The following is a 15,110-nucleotide window of genomic DNA, read 5'->3' on the forward strand; positions in this document are numbered from 1 at the left end:
TCCCAGCTTGGGATCAATAAAGTATATCTATCTAACTCTTATTCTCGCCTGTTTTAACATACTGGAGAGTGAGGGTGAGAAACTGACTGCCAGTCATGATGCCAGTTTTATGCATTGTCTGCTGATTTCACCTCTTTTGTCTGGATGTGATTTTAAGAGATGAAGGTGTGTGCAAATGTCATTCTCTTGATGACTAATCACCTGTACCTGTAGAGCCTGTAGAGCCAGTAGTAGACCAGTGGGAGGAGCTGCTGCCTCGGGAATCATCCCAGTGCTTCATGTTAGTGTGTAGATTGTCAAGCATTCATATGAAATATACTGGTCTGTTTTCAACTGATGTCCAAAGGATATAGATACTTTATAGAAGTGTCATGGTTAAAATGTTTTAATGTATAGGTAAACATGGGTGAGGTATTATAAACATTGTTACATTTATGGCTTCACACGTTAATGTTTTTCTTTATTGCTAACATCCAGACAGCATGTGAGGTACAATACATTCACTTAACAATGATGACAAGTGCTTCTATTGATATTAAGGATGGTACAGTTTATGTGTATGAATCTGAGGTGGACTGTTTAATTCACACAGGGATGATTTATCTTCTAGACATAAGTAACAAGCAGACCCACTGATATTCTGGCTAGGCTCTGCTCTGATCAAGTTGTCCACCCTTTACAACTAAGGTATTGGCAATGACGGTGTGATAATAGCATATCCTTCATTGTGTAACATTGTCATAAAGATGCAAAAAGTGAAAGTCAGCTGACATATAACACAAGTTATTGGCAACAGCCAGAGCGAGCATGGCTGTTACTAAAATGTGCTGCTCTGAGACAGAGAGGAGCAAACATCCCGAATCACCAGCGTCATCATCTGGACTTTGTTCTTGTCGATTCCTAAAGAAAAAAATATATTAGTCAATTGTTAAAATCAATAATAATTTGACATTGTCTTAACCCTCCTGTTGTCCTCGAGTCAAGGAAGGAAGGAAGGAAGGAAGGAAGGAAAGATGGAAGGATAGAAGGAAGGAAAAAAGGAAGGAAGGAAAGGAAGGAAGGAAGGAAGGAAGGAAGGAAGGAAGGAAAGGTTGGAAGGATGGAAGGAAGGAAAAAAGGAAGGAAGGAAAGGAAGGAAGGAAGGAAGGAAGGAAAGGTTGGAAGGAAGGAAAGATGGAAGGATGGAAGGAAGGAGGGAGGGAAGGAAGGAAGGAAGGAAGGAAGGAAGGAAGGAAGGAAGGAAGGAAGGAAGGAAGAAAAGGAGGAAGGAAGGGAGGAAAGGAAAGAAGGAAGGGAGGAGGAAAGGAAGGAAGGAAGAAAAGGAGGAAGGAAGGGAGGAAGGAAGGAAGGAGGGAAGGAAGGAAGGAAGAAAAGGAGGGAGGAAGGAAGGGAGGAAGGAAGGAGGGAAGGAAGGAAGGAAGGAGGGAGGAAGGACAGACGGAAGGAAAGAAGGGAGGAAAGAAGGAACAGTCAAAACAGACGGGGTCAATTTGACCCGGGAGGACGACACAAAGGTTAAACACTCACCACCATCAAATGGCCATTCTTTGCTCTGTAGACCATTGACTCCTGACCACTCTTGAAGTCAACAAACCCCTCTCTGCCAGGCTGGATGTCAAATCGCACACTGCAGATAATAATAACATGTTTGAATTGGATCATTTGTTGGTCATAGTGTTTTAATTTAAATCTAGTTATATAAAATCCTGATTCTGTACCTGCCCTGGACCACTTTGATGTAGTTCTGCTTGTTGGCAATAACACTCAGCTTAGTCAGGGCTTCAAACAGGAAGTCACACTGCAGGACCAGATCTCCCTGAAAGAACAAAAGTTATCAGTCCTGCAAATGTTAGATATAATGATTTATCAGTTAACCCTTAAATTTTAAACTGGCAGTTTAGAGATTAAAAAAGACAAAACACTGGCACTGTAGACACCAGTCTGTCGATCCACCCACCTTTTGCTTGATGTCATCGCACATAACGTGAAGGATCAAGAAGTTGTCACTCAGGTTGCTGACCGACACACCTGTAAAGAAGGAGTCTTCTTTAACCTTTGTGTCGTCCTCCCGGGTCAAATTGACCCCGTCTGTTTTGACTGTTCCTTCTTTTCCTCCCTTCCTTCCTTCTGTCTGTCCTTCCTCCCTCCCTCCTTCTCTCTTTCCTTCCTTCCTTCTGTCCTTCCTTCTTTCCTCTGTCCTTCTTTCCTTCCTTCCTCTTTTCCTTTCTCCCTCCCTCCTTCTTTCTTTCCTCCCTCCCTCCTTCCTTCCTCCCTCCCTCCTTTGCTTCCTTCTTCCTCCCTTCCTTCTTTCCTTTCTCCCTCCTTTCCTTCCTTCTTCCTCCCTTCCTTCCTCCCTCCTTTCCTTCATTCTACCTCCGTTCCTTCCTTCCTCCCTCCTTTCATTCCTTCTTTCCTCCTCCCTTCCTTCCTCCCTCCTTTCCTTCATTCTACCTCCGTTCCTTCCTTCCTCCCTCCTTTCATTCCTTCTTTCCTCCTTCCTTCCTTGACTCAAGGACAACAGAAGGGTTAAAAGCTTAAAGCTTACATTTCAAACTTGTGTGTAGCTTTCCCTATAGATAATGATATTTGTTACCTTTCAGAGAAGTGTAATCTATCCGCTGCTTGATCTTGGCCTCTTCAACCAGGTACACGGCTTCCTGGGTGAAGATGAGCTGCCGGAGTCGAGGCCTGAACCCGTTCCTGTCGTACTTCACCACCGGCACACTGTACTGTGGGAGGGAGACACACAAGTTCAGAGTGGATAAAAAAAAAAGGACAAAGGAAGTGTCCAGTGTTAGTTTACCTTGATGTGCTCGTGCCGAATCATCTGAAGTACTTTGATGCTTATGTCTTCCACACCTTAACAGAAAAAAACATATATGATATATATTATTAGGATAATGTAATTTTCCTCATAAATAACTTCATAACAAGATAATAATCCTGGAGGCTTGCCTATCCTTGTGTCCAGGAATGGTCTGCACACACTGAACGGGTAGTTTTCTTTTTTTCCTTTGAACATGGAGCTGGTCTGTTCTTTTAACAGAAGCTGGAAACAGAGACAATATGACGATGAGATAAGATAAACTTCTTCCTGAAGGAAATGTATCTGGCACTGAAACATTGCCCACAAACTACCTCCAAAGTTAATTTAACCTTCGTGTCGTCCTCCCGGGTCAAATTGACCCCGTCTGTTTTGACTGTTCCTTCCTTCCGTCTGTCCTTCTTCCCTCCCTCCTTCCTCTCTTTCCTCCCTTCCTTCTGTCCTTCCTTCCTCCCTCCTTCTCTCTTTCTTTCTTCCCCATTACCTTCCTTCTTTCCTCTGTCCTTCTTTCCTTCCTTCCTCCCTTCCTCTTTTCCTTTCTCCTTTCCCTGCTTCCCTCCTTCCTCCCTCCTTTCCTTCCTTCTTCCTCCCTCCCTCCCTCCTTTCCTTCCCCTTTACTTCTTCCCCCTTACTTCTTTCCTTCCTCCCTCCATTCCTTCCTTCTTCCTCCCTCCTTTCCTTCCTTCCTTCTTCCTCCCTCCTTTCCTTCCTTCCTTCTTCCTACTTTCCATCCTTCCTTCCTTCCTTCCTTCCGTCCTTCCTTCCTTCCTTCCTTCCTTCCTTCCTCCCTCCTTTTCTTCCTTCTTCCTCCCTTCTTTCCTTGACTCGAGGACAACAGGAGGGTTAAATGACTTGGATGTATTTTGAGTGAATGCATTGTAATTCTTATACTAATGTTTGTAACTTTGTGTATGAAAGACGGGATTTTACCTGTGCTTTCCTTTGTGGAGTGATTCCTCTAACGTACTTCTGTACCATGTGGCGAATGTAGAGCTTCTTCAGAAAATGGGAGGCCTACAAAAGGGTTTTACATGAGCTGTTTGATTTTACACTTTTAGAGAGTACAGACATTACCAAACATTTGCCCAATTAACCTGAAAATAAAGTGTCTCACACCTCTTTCATTATAGGTGGAGGGGTTAGCCAAGAGTCCTTCTCCAGGACTGTTTTGGGAAGGTTTTCCCTCAGCCGAGTGAGGTAGTTGTGCCTCACATACGCCAGGTACTCACGGTTGTCAGTGCACGCTGGCTGATTTCTGGTTATGAAACCTTTAATGAATCTAGAACAGATCAACAACATTCAACAATCAACCGGTAAACTCAGTCTCAGTCAAACTCATTGTCATCACTTCTCATCTCTTAAACTTACTTCTTGATGACTTTGACAGCCCATGCCCTCTTTTCTCTCTCCTTTCTAGCCATCATACCTCTCCAGCAGTTCTCAATCTTAGTGGCTGTTAGATAATGCAAGGTAACAAAAAGTAATCACGACATGTAATCAAGAGAAAGCTTTTTGCCTATAAACAAATTTGCGTTTTGCATTTTAACACCAACCTGCCTCTCGCTGTTTCATGAAGTCTCCTTTCACCCTGTAACCTTTGTACTTGGCTTGAATTCTTGTTGCTGCAACAATGATAGTGAACTAGTGAATTGTGAAGAGTTATATTATAGTTTTCCAACATTTCAACTGAATTTACAGAGCCATGCCTCACCTAGCTTATGTTTGCAGACCTGAAAAGCATCCTCTGTTGCAAACAGAGTTCTGGGGTGGCGGATGAAAATTTTTGTCCTTAAAGGGGAAAGATACAAACAAGACAATGGTATTAGAATCTATTCCAGGTGAATCAGCACCTATATGGCACCAATCCATTAACATCTACCTACCTGCCCATCTTGTACTCATCAGGTTTGTAGCCCAAGTGTTTGATCAGGCACCGCACACCTTCTGCAGCAGTACCTTTCCAGTTGGGCCAGGTGTCTGGACACAGAGGCTTGTACCTGAGCACATTCAGAAGACCACACAATCAAACACAGCAAAGTGCTCAAGGCAAAAATGACAAACATGCCAAATATCTTCTGCAAGAAATGTTTTTTGTGCATTTGTGGGATGTTTGATTTTCTACCTCTGGAGGAAGATCTCATATTTGCGGCGGTAAGCAAACCCAGCACGCCTGACCCTCAGGTGTTCCATCAGACCCAGGTACTTCACCTGATGTCTCACCAACACATCATCAAATCGTCCTGCAGGAAACACAGTAGTGGTTCTGTTCATGTGCTTGCTGAACATACATGTATAGTATATATATTACTCGACAAAGCTTGGCTGAAGCTCAAATATATTTACAGAAGTGGAGAATGTCTATACAAGACCTCACCTGGCTGTTTGGCTTCATTGGGTTTAATGCAACGGACATACCAAGGCTCTTTTGACATTAAGATCTCGGTCAAGCCCACCAGACTGCTCTTGAACTGAGTCACCACCTGAAAATGGCAGGAATATGAGTACCAACTGTTTGTTCTTTGTATTTCTGTAAATAATAACATCATCAGCGAGTCATTTGAAAACATTCTTACAGTTTCAGGTCTCCTCTTGCTGTCTGGTTCAGTAGAAGGAAAACAGTGTTTGATAATAGCATTTTTGGACTGTCGCATGACCTTAAAAAGAGAAATGCATCCATTTCAGCAACTGACAATGTATAAAAAACAATACATCAAATTATAAAATGTTCAATTTATTATTTTTTTTTTCAAAGAATCGCCTTTTAATCTAAATTAATTGAAATTACCTCTTTTCCATTTCGATACAGGAGATCATTGTTTTTGTCCAAGAATCCTGAAAGTTTTGAAAAAAGAGTAACTTCATTTAAACAGCCACATATTATATATAGCTTACACTATAAATGTGGAGGTATTTAGGAGTATAAAAGCAACAATATTTGATTGTTGAAGTTATGTCTCACCAACTACACAGTATGTAACCTCGCCAGCGTAGTGTAACAGGCGGAAGTCTCCTCTGTCCAGTGTTTTCCTCGTTTTCTGATCTGCAAGTTTATGTCTGGGGGGGGGGGGGTTGTGAAGGTTAGTGTCTGTTATATGAGAGAGTCTTGCAGGTCTTGCTGCTGGGTCATATTCCTTCACCATATGCATGTAACGTATATTTTTTTTGTAAAGCAGAAGTGAAGAACTCACGTGACAAAATGAGGGTGACCGCCAATCTTTTCCTCCATCTTTTCCAGGAAGGTGAGATCTGTGGCCTCTCCGGGGCGTAAACATTCCTCATCCTAGAAGAGGACAAGCATGAGTAACTCAGCATTGTTTTTTTTTTTATTATTGTTTGTCTTTTCGAAGAACCATAACTCAATCAAGTCTTTACCAATAACGGTATGATTCCTCTGTGTTTCTCCTCCACAAGGTCACAGATTATCTTGTTGTTGAAAAATGGCACTGGTTCCCACTGTGTATGAAAAAAAAGGTGAATTATTACATTCTTATACCGCACGTGTTTATAGGATTGTGAGACCAAAATGTCAGGCAGTAGTGAGTAATAAAAATGCTTATTACTTCAATCCCTTCCATCTCGTACTCCTCCTGCTCGGACTTCAGGGTCAGCTGGATGAAAAGCTGCTGCAGCTTCTCGTTGCAGTAGTTGATGCAAAACTGCTCGAAGCTAAAATAAATCACAGGTGTTTGCCAGCGCTGGATTATTCATTTCACCATTGAAGAATCAGCTCATCTATATATAAGTTCTCACCTGTTCACGCTGAAAACCTCGAACCCATAGATGTCCAGTAGACCAATTATTGTCTTCCTGGAGGAATCCTACGTATAATTTACACAGACATCATACATTCAGGTTTTTAATTGTACATGGATTATGTGCAGGCCTCTCTGAAGAAATTCAAGCTCATGTTACTTTAAAACAATAGAATTACACTATGGAAAGAAAATCAGTCCAAAAAGCTTGATGTGCTGTTTCCAGAATTGGATTTTTCATACTCACCATGACTCAAATTGCTGCTTCAAGCTTACTAAACTCTAGATACCACACCTTTTTCCACTTTTCTATGAGATTGATGAGACAGGTTTGGCTGGGCATGATTAAAAAGATTACTTCTTTCTATATTGTTTACTCACCTTGTTAGCTAATGATTCATTGATCTTGTTCACCAGCCAGTTGAAAGTGCGGCCATAGATGGCTTTGGCAAGAGCATCCCTGGCGTATACAGCGTGGTCCACAGAGAAGGGACTTAACACCTTTAACATCAGAAAAAGGCAGATATTTAAAAAAAAATCAGCATAACAAATAACATATTTTATTACATGAATTAAATAAAAAGCAACCAAGTCACCTCCTCGGTTTTGGCCTCAATCTTCCTGTGGGTTAAGCCCTGTTGTAGCACCTGAGCAGGAATCCCCAGCAACTGCAAGGCAAAACTGGACATGTAACACCAGCTACCTCTCTCCCTGGCCTCCATCAGGAAGTTGCATGAAGATAGACAAACAATTTTCTTTAGTTCAAACCTTTGACACCCAGTGCATCTCTTGGTTGTTGTTGAGAGTTGCGTATCCTCGAGCATCTGCGTTAAACTTGACATTTCCCAAGTGGAGCACGCTGGCAATAATTCCGAAAAGCAGCTGCATTACACCAGGAGAGAAATAGTTTATGAATTACCAGTAAAAATGTGTAAAGGTAAAGGTTTTGTTTTTATTTTAATTTGCACACCTCACCTCAATATCACTCTCACCGAACTCAATGACAGAGAGGGCTTTCCGCACCATCTTCCAATCACTTTTATCATTGATGGAGCTCACTTTGGCACAATCGCCCTGGAGGAAACAAAGAATAAAATCAATTTCTGAAGGTTTTTGTTGCACCAGATAAAAAAAAGTTTTTTTCCACCGACCTGCACCAGGTAACTGTAGTGTTGGCAGTTTCTCTCCAGGCCAAGCCAGCGGAGTAGATCTTCCTCTCCGCCCTCCACCAGCTGGTAAAAGATGTGGAAGTTTCTCTCTCCGTGGTTCTGGTGGACCACACGTGACTTCTCCAGCAAGTAACTGAGGATATGACCACCAACTGCACCGCCCTGAGGGAGAAAGCGAATCCATAACCCGACTTCATATTGACATTGTTGTGCACATTTGTAATAATGAGGTTATTTCAGTCCACCTGGTGGTCGAATTGGATGTCCATGTATTTCCCAAAGCGGCTTGAGTTGTCATTCTTCAGGGTTTTGGCATTTCCGAAAGCCTGGAGGATATAAAAGAAATTAAATTTAACAATGGGCAAAAAACAATACACAGATCCATTTTTATGACGCTGACCTCAAGCACTGGATTGGAGAGAAGCAATCTGTCTCGGATGTTGTTGAGGAGTTTGGTGCTTGGACAGCTGACAGCATAGAATTGCAGGATTTTCTTGGAGGCCTCGGTCTTGCCGGACCCACTCTCCCCCGAGATTAGGATGAAGTGGTTGTTGAACTCAGACAGCATGGTGCGGAAAACGTTGTCTGCCAGCGCATAACTGGGAGTACAACGACGGGTCAAATTCAGTCTGCTTTTAAAATTCAGACTTTGACTTTGTTGGCATCTCACATCTACATTTTTGTCCAGAAAATACTGTTGCATTCAACATATACTCTTGTATGCGGGTCAATGACGTATAAGGATTTTCAACAACTCAATTTTAGAATAATAAAAACAAGCATATCTAATGCAGTAGTTCAAACATTCAGAATGTTGTGTACCTGAAGATTCATATTATAATTTGAAAGTGATTTTAGTGGGTTTTTCAAGATTAATTGGCACTGGCCTTAAAAAAAAGTCATGTGGTGCGACCATGATTCATCTTGAAATATCTTATATAAATAAAAGATCATCATTTACAAAACATTTTTAAAAATGCAAATACTTTGTTTCCAAACACTTTATATGACTGAAAACTTGTAAAAAAAAAAAGATGTGAAGCGTGTTAAGTAAATTAATTTATTTCAAGATGAATCATGGTCGCACCACATGACTTTTTTTAAGGCCAGTACCAATTAATCTTGAAAAACCCACTAAAATCACTTAGTTTCAAATGTATAATATGGATCTTCAGGTACACAACATTCTGAATGTTTGAACTACTGCATTAGATATGCTTGTTTTTATTATGCTAAAATTGAGTTGTTGCAAATCCTTATACGTCATTGACCCATATGCAACATTTCTCAAAACTACCTATTGCCCAAGCATAGTACTTTCTTCTTTTTTTTTTAAACTTACATATGAGGTGGCAGTTCAAAGAAGTTTACACCCATGTAGGTATCCATTTGCTTCTTGCTGTAGATGTCCAACTCTTTATACGGGTTGACTGACACCAGTAGTGTCCCTATGTAGGTCTGCAGAGAAAGACAAGAAAAGCAAGGCATCGTCATCACCTCTTGCACATGTGCTTTCCGGCCTGTTATTTCATAAATCATGTTTTTTTACTTCAACATTACATGGCATTAAAATAAGGCTTCCTGCAGTGTGGTATCTATGTATCACTCCACTGATATGTAATTTTGTCCTTCTTATCAAAAGCAATAAGTTTGGTTAATCACTTGTCATGACCTCACAGACAGCGATGACCTTTACAGTGCTCACTCTGCAAATGAAAAGAACAGGAGCTGCTGTTTCAGCAACACAAGGTGCCAGATTCAGCAGAAGGGAACACAGCATTAGGACCTTGTTGGGTTGAAGGTTGGGGGCACGAAGCTTAATTAGAGTGAGAGAAAGAGCGTGTCTGGTTATCCAGAATGATACCACACACACAGGAAAGACTCACGTAAATAAGATTCTCATGGAAGCGTTTCCGCAGGTTGTCCAGGAAGGCACTCTCACTCGTGTAGGCGTCCAGGAGAACAAAATCCTGGATGCCCACGCGATCCCGGGCTGTCAGGGAGGCCTCCATGTTCCTCAGGATCTGGTTACACCGCTCATCCAGGCTCTGTGCCCAAGCAGGAAAACATAAGTAACATGTTAAGGAAGCAAGGCATCAAAACAAAATTATGTACCAGGAAAAAACTGTATTATGCATTTTATGAGACCTTGATGGTGCAGATTAATTGCTCTTTCTGACATTTTTGTTATTTTTGGCCCAGTTCTCCCCTCTTTTAAGACCAGGTCTACCATTTATGTCCTGTTTTCCTCAAAAGTTATCTTTTTTTGTTGAGTTTGTCACCACCCATGAACACATAGAATATATATTTCCCAGAAGGCAACTCATTTCCTGCCTGTTTTCCCTATATCTGTTGGTGGCCTTGGCTACATCCTTTATGTTCATGACAAATATAAATTCATCCGGCACTATCTAATCTGCTTCTGTGTTCTCTAAAGAGCCATCCGTCATGTTTGTGACAAGGAAACAGAGAAAACACTAAATACTCCACCTGCACTCTTTTTAAATGGCAATTCATTCAGCAACAGGCTTCAACAGTCAGTGATACAAATATAAAAATTAACTGAGGTAAATAATCCAGAAGTAATCATGTTCATTATGCATAAACACAGGATGTTTTCCGCTATTTAAAAATACAACAACTGAAGATGTGCCAAGGAAAATAATCGGAAAACTCATTGCACTTTAATTACGATGCTATGAAAGGGCCACCCGGCATTATGCTTCAGTAGTTTGGCTCTCGTCACTGCCGAGTTGAGTGGTCACCAAGTTGAAGTAAATGACACTCACAGAAAATGTGTTGCTCTACCGACACAGCAGGAAATTTACAGCAAAATGTCACAATAAATCACATCCTGAAAACCCACATATGATCAATAAAGGGTGAAAAAAAGGGAAAAAGTGTAAAAGAAAGTAAACCTACCCTGAAGGTCCCTGACGTGTGTGTGTGTGCCTCAGTACCCTTTTCTCAACTAAACATCTGGTTTTATTGAAGGGGAAAGGACAGTATGGTATGACAGGAAACACTGATAGATTGCAGTCTCTACTTCCTTCAATAGGAAACCATTAATAATGTAGTGAATGTACAACGAAAGGAAGCAAATCTCATTCTAAAAATGTATTTGTGAATGTGTGTGTGTGTGTGTGTGTGTGTGAGTTGTTTTTTTGGGTTTGTAGAGATAAGTTAGATGTTTCCTGAGCACATACCGTACGTACAATATCCTTAGCGTTATGGTGTCTACACTTCACATCATTTTCTAATATGTTTTTTTTTCTTTTTTCAGAATAATTATTTTAAAATCAAAATCACAGGAAGGAAAATGTTAGGAATTAAATTTCCTTATGCAGTTTCCAAAAGGGAAATAGAGTAGTTTTTTACACACACACACACACACACACACACACACACACACACACACACACACACACACACACACACACACACACACACACACACACACACATTATTTTGCACAACATGTTAAGGGAAAGCTATTTTTGTTGAATCAAGAAACAAGAAATTACTGATCAAATTATGCTTAACACTAAACAACTAAATCACAATCACATCCACTTTAACAGAATATCACTATAAGGCTTCATGCCTGGAGGCCATGCCAGAAAAAAAGATTATTTGTTATTCTCCATGATGTTATTTTATGTAAAAACTATTTGTGAATACTCAAACATCTGCACTCCATGTTACAACTCACACTGTAATTTCATAAATAAGCCCAATATTCACTCTCCTTTTAGCTCTTTTTTGGTCTCCATCAACTTTATACTGTATTATACTGTATATACAAAATGTAAAAATCAAATGAGTCAGTTTTACATTCAGTGGCCAAAACACAATACAGATATTCCTGGGAGGCAAATTCATCAAATGTTAAGCAACAAAGGAGAGAACACCATTAACAGGAAGGTTGTTTCCTCCAAAACCTAAAATGTTGACTTCATAACTGTCAGTAAGTAACTGTTCTGACCTGGATTTTGTCGTCAAAGCCCCATGAATTGAATCTCAAACACTCTGGCCTCTTGTTGGCACGCTGTGGGTGTCTTTGTGAGCAGGCTATTGGCCGGGCACTGAGCACCGGGCAGAGATTTTCTGCCATTCAAAGGAAACGTGACCTCGGCTAAACACCTGACAGATGCAAAACAATACTATGCTGTAACGGGATGAACACAAGCTAAGAGGTGACTCTTCTTCACAGCATTTTCATTTAATGTTAACTTGACGGTGCAGTCAGCCTTTAAGATTTCATGGCAATAATAAGAACCTTTAATCCCCATAAACAAAACAAGGTCACACTTACAAAGTAACACACAAAAGTCCAAAATGAACAATTACAGCAAACATCAAATTTTGATGTCAGGCTGCAGCGGAAGAGGAAAGTCTATCTGACCCAGAGACCATCACCTGAGAGGGCGCTCCATTGTCCCTGTCTATCCAGTATGGTGCAGGATCCTGTTACGCAGCCACAAAGTGGCAGTTAGGCTCCTGAAAGAGATAGCACTCCTCGTGGGCCATTGACTGACACCATACATTACCCAGGGCAACACACATTTAGGGGGCTCCAGGTGTCTAGAGAAACCTGACCATCACAGACCTCCATCACACCAGTAGAGTACAGTACCTCCTTTGTTGCTACTGTTTCACACAAGCATACCATGATATGTTGATATGTTGGCTATCCTGATAATGGCCTAAAATGTGTTGCATCCCCAGTAAAAATAAGTTAGCCTTAACTTAGAGGGACTACAGTCAATATTTTTTTAATGATAAACATGTAATGAACCTGCAGAGAATTATCACCTGACTATGTAAAGTAGCTCCTCGTGGCTTTGTGAAGCTTATACCAAATTTCAGCTCATTGTCTAACTGTCCGGCTGCAACTTTAACGTTTTGGTTCACTTTCATTGTTCTCATAGTGTCATTTTCAGCCACAGCAGGCAGCTGTTTCAAGAGACAAAGTTCTAAAACTCACTGTACACTATCTATTCCACACTGAATGGCAAACATTTAGCACCTATCTGGTGAAAACAATGGAGCATTTAGCAGCTACAAAGCCAGATGTATCCCCCAGGTAGTGACCAGTAGTGACCAAAAACAAAGCTAAAGGAGAGTAAATATTGCACATTCATGAGGTGGACTGAAACACAACACAACAATGAAAATTTATGTTAATATTGTTCTGTAACTGCTGGATATGTAAATAATATCATTACAAGGTTTTGATATCACTGTAGTGTGCACTACTTGTTTCCCTTATGTAGCCAAATAAATAATAATGCAGGCTTAAAGCAACAATAATACATTATTGTGGCCAAACAGTTGCTTATTTACACATTCAGAAGACATGGATCATCATTAATAATTATCTGGAGTCATGGTTTTGGCTACCTGGCAAAGTAAGCCCAATATACACTCTCCTTTTAGCTCTTTTTTGGTCTCCACCAACTTTTGAGGGAGCTGCTTTTAGCTGCTTCACTATGTTCTTAAGCTAGGTGCTAACTTTGTCTGCCTGCTGTTTTGTGCAGGTAGCAGGTAGCATGCAAAACAGCATTGATGAGAACAGTCAGAGTGAACCAAAACACACAAAAAAAGATAACAATAAGCTGAAAGATGCAACGCTGAAGTTTATTTTTCTTTTCTTTTTTTTTCTTTTTTCTTTTTAAAAATGCAGTTTTAAATACAATGACACAATGAAACTGTAGCCATGATGCACACGAAATGTTCATGTAATTACCTCCTTTAATTCCAGAGCCTTGTGCGTCATGGTTGGATCTTGGTCATGCGTGATGAACCTGATAAATCCAAATTATTTTGACCTACAGACCTGTTGATAATAACTCAGACAGACATAGCCTGAGTTTTAGTAGTTGAGATGTTCTTCCATAGCGGAGCCTCTGTAGGACAGCAAAGATATCTCACCAATAATCTACTCTCACCACTTCTTTCCTCTGCTGTTCAGGTTTGCATCGGCTTCTGACTCATATACTGGCTCGGAGCAGGCCCTGTATAGCCTGGGACAGAGAGGCTGAAGAGGAGGAGGAGGAGGATGAAGGTGGCACTGCTGCTTCCTGCTGGTGTCCCTGCATTGTAGGTGATGAGGCAGTAATGAGCTATGTGGCTCTGGAGGCACCGGGCTGGTTAAACATTCATGGAGCCCAGGCAGCAAACGTTCATTCAGCACTACACCTGAGTGTTGAACAGCTATACCATGTGTTTAAGGAAGCAACTCAGTGTGTGTGTGTGTGTGTGTGTGTGTGTGTGTGTGTGTGTGCATGCATGTGTGTGTGTGTGTGTGTGTGTGTGTGTGTGTGTGTGTGTGTGTGTGTGTGTGTGTGTGTGTGTGTGTGTGTGTGTGTGTAATACAAGGATGTAGAAACTTTATCCTCACAGAGACCCATCTTCACCCTCCTCCCAACAAAATTACAGCACAGGTATTCGATTACTGATCTTTGATTAGGAAGATGCGTTTCAAACTAATTACTATTTGCTCATTAGAGCGAGAGCGATCCAACCCCCATTTGGGATTAAACTACTAAATATTCTTTACATTTTAAATAATATGGTCAAAATTATAAATTCAAACCAAATTCATCATGTAATTGATATCAACAACAGAGTAGCTTTCAAATAAAACATGAATGAATTTTGTAATTTTTAATATTTTTTTATTTGACCCAGTATATTCTCTATCAGCTGTTAGGAACATAACATAATTGCCACATTTAAAAAAAAAAAAAAAATACATTTTGCTGTTTTATCATTTCATCTTTTCCTTGTTAGTCAGTTGTGACAGGCCTGCGGGTGGCGTAATGTTGCCCTCTCACTCTGTTTAAAATTTAACATTGTGCTTCCTGTAATCATCAACAGAGGCATCTTACATTACTGACTGAAGGCAAAGCCAAAACACATTGTGAGTCATTAACATAAAGTAATCCATTATGCAAACACTGATGAAACTTCAGGATCCACTCAATCTTTAAAGAAGAACAACTGCTCTTAGAATAAGCCTAACACACACACACACACACACACACACACACACACACACACACACAAACACACACACGCATACACACACACACACACAAACAGACAAACACACACAGAGACAAACACACACACACACACACACACACACACACACACACACACACAGAGAGAGAGAGAGAGAGAGAGAGAGAGAGAGAGAGAGAGAGAGAGAGAGAGAGAAAGTGAGAGAGTGATACTTACTTACTGGTCTAAGGTGCATCCATCGAAAACCAAGTTCCTTTATTACTGCATGCATATCATTACTACTGTTCATGTTGAGAATAATTTGAGCTCTGATGAAAATACAATATAATAATAATA

The 15,110-nt window shown here is 40.7% G+C and overlaps 1 protein-coding gene across 1 annotated transcript; it reads right to left on the bottom strand.

The window, feature by feature from the left end:
* Nucleotides 1-388: 388 nt before the first annotated feature.
* On the bottom strand, nt 389-9,793 carry LOC133995788 (unconventional myosin-Ih-like). Its single transcript, XM_062435278.1, has 31 exons — nt 9,632-9,793; nt 9,088-9,203; nt 8,146-8,344; nt 7,991-8,071; nt 7,728-7,907; nt 7,552-7,650; nt 7,345-7,458; nt 7,173-7,244; nt 6,958-7,077; nt 6,575-6,642; nt 6,385-6,490; nt 6,197-6,277; nt 6,013-6,104; nt 5,784-5,878; nt 5,610-5,656; nt 5,398-5,478; nt 5,199-5,304; nt 4,947-5,064; nt 4,708-4,821; nt 4,536-4,612; nt 4,378-4,446; nt 4,193-4,277; nt 3,941-4,103; nt 3,755-3,838; nt 2,956-3,049; nt 2,804-2,859; nt 2,594-2,729; nt 1,958-2,028; nt 1,719-1,816; nt 1,528-1,627; nt 389-900 (listed from the first exon to the last, which is right to left on the bottom strand). Exons 1-31 carry the CDS (start codon nt 9,755-9,757, stop codon nt 874-876), a joined length of 3,075 nt encoding a protein of 1,024 aa, XP_062291262.1. The 5' UTR covers nt 9,758-9,793; the 3' UTR covers nt 389-873.
* Nucleotides 9,794-15,110: the final 5,317 nt, after the last annotated feature.

Source organism: Scomber scombrus, chromosome 15 (assembly GCF_963691925.1).
Source record: "Scomber scombrus chromosome 15, fScoSco1.1, whole genome shotgun sequence".
Taxonomy (NCBI): Eukaryota; Metazoa; Chordata; class Actinopteri; order Scombriformes; family Scombridae; genus Scomber; species Scomber scombrus.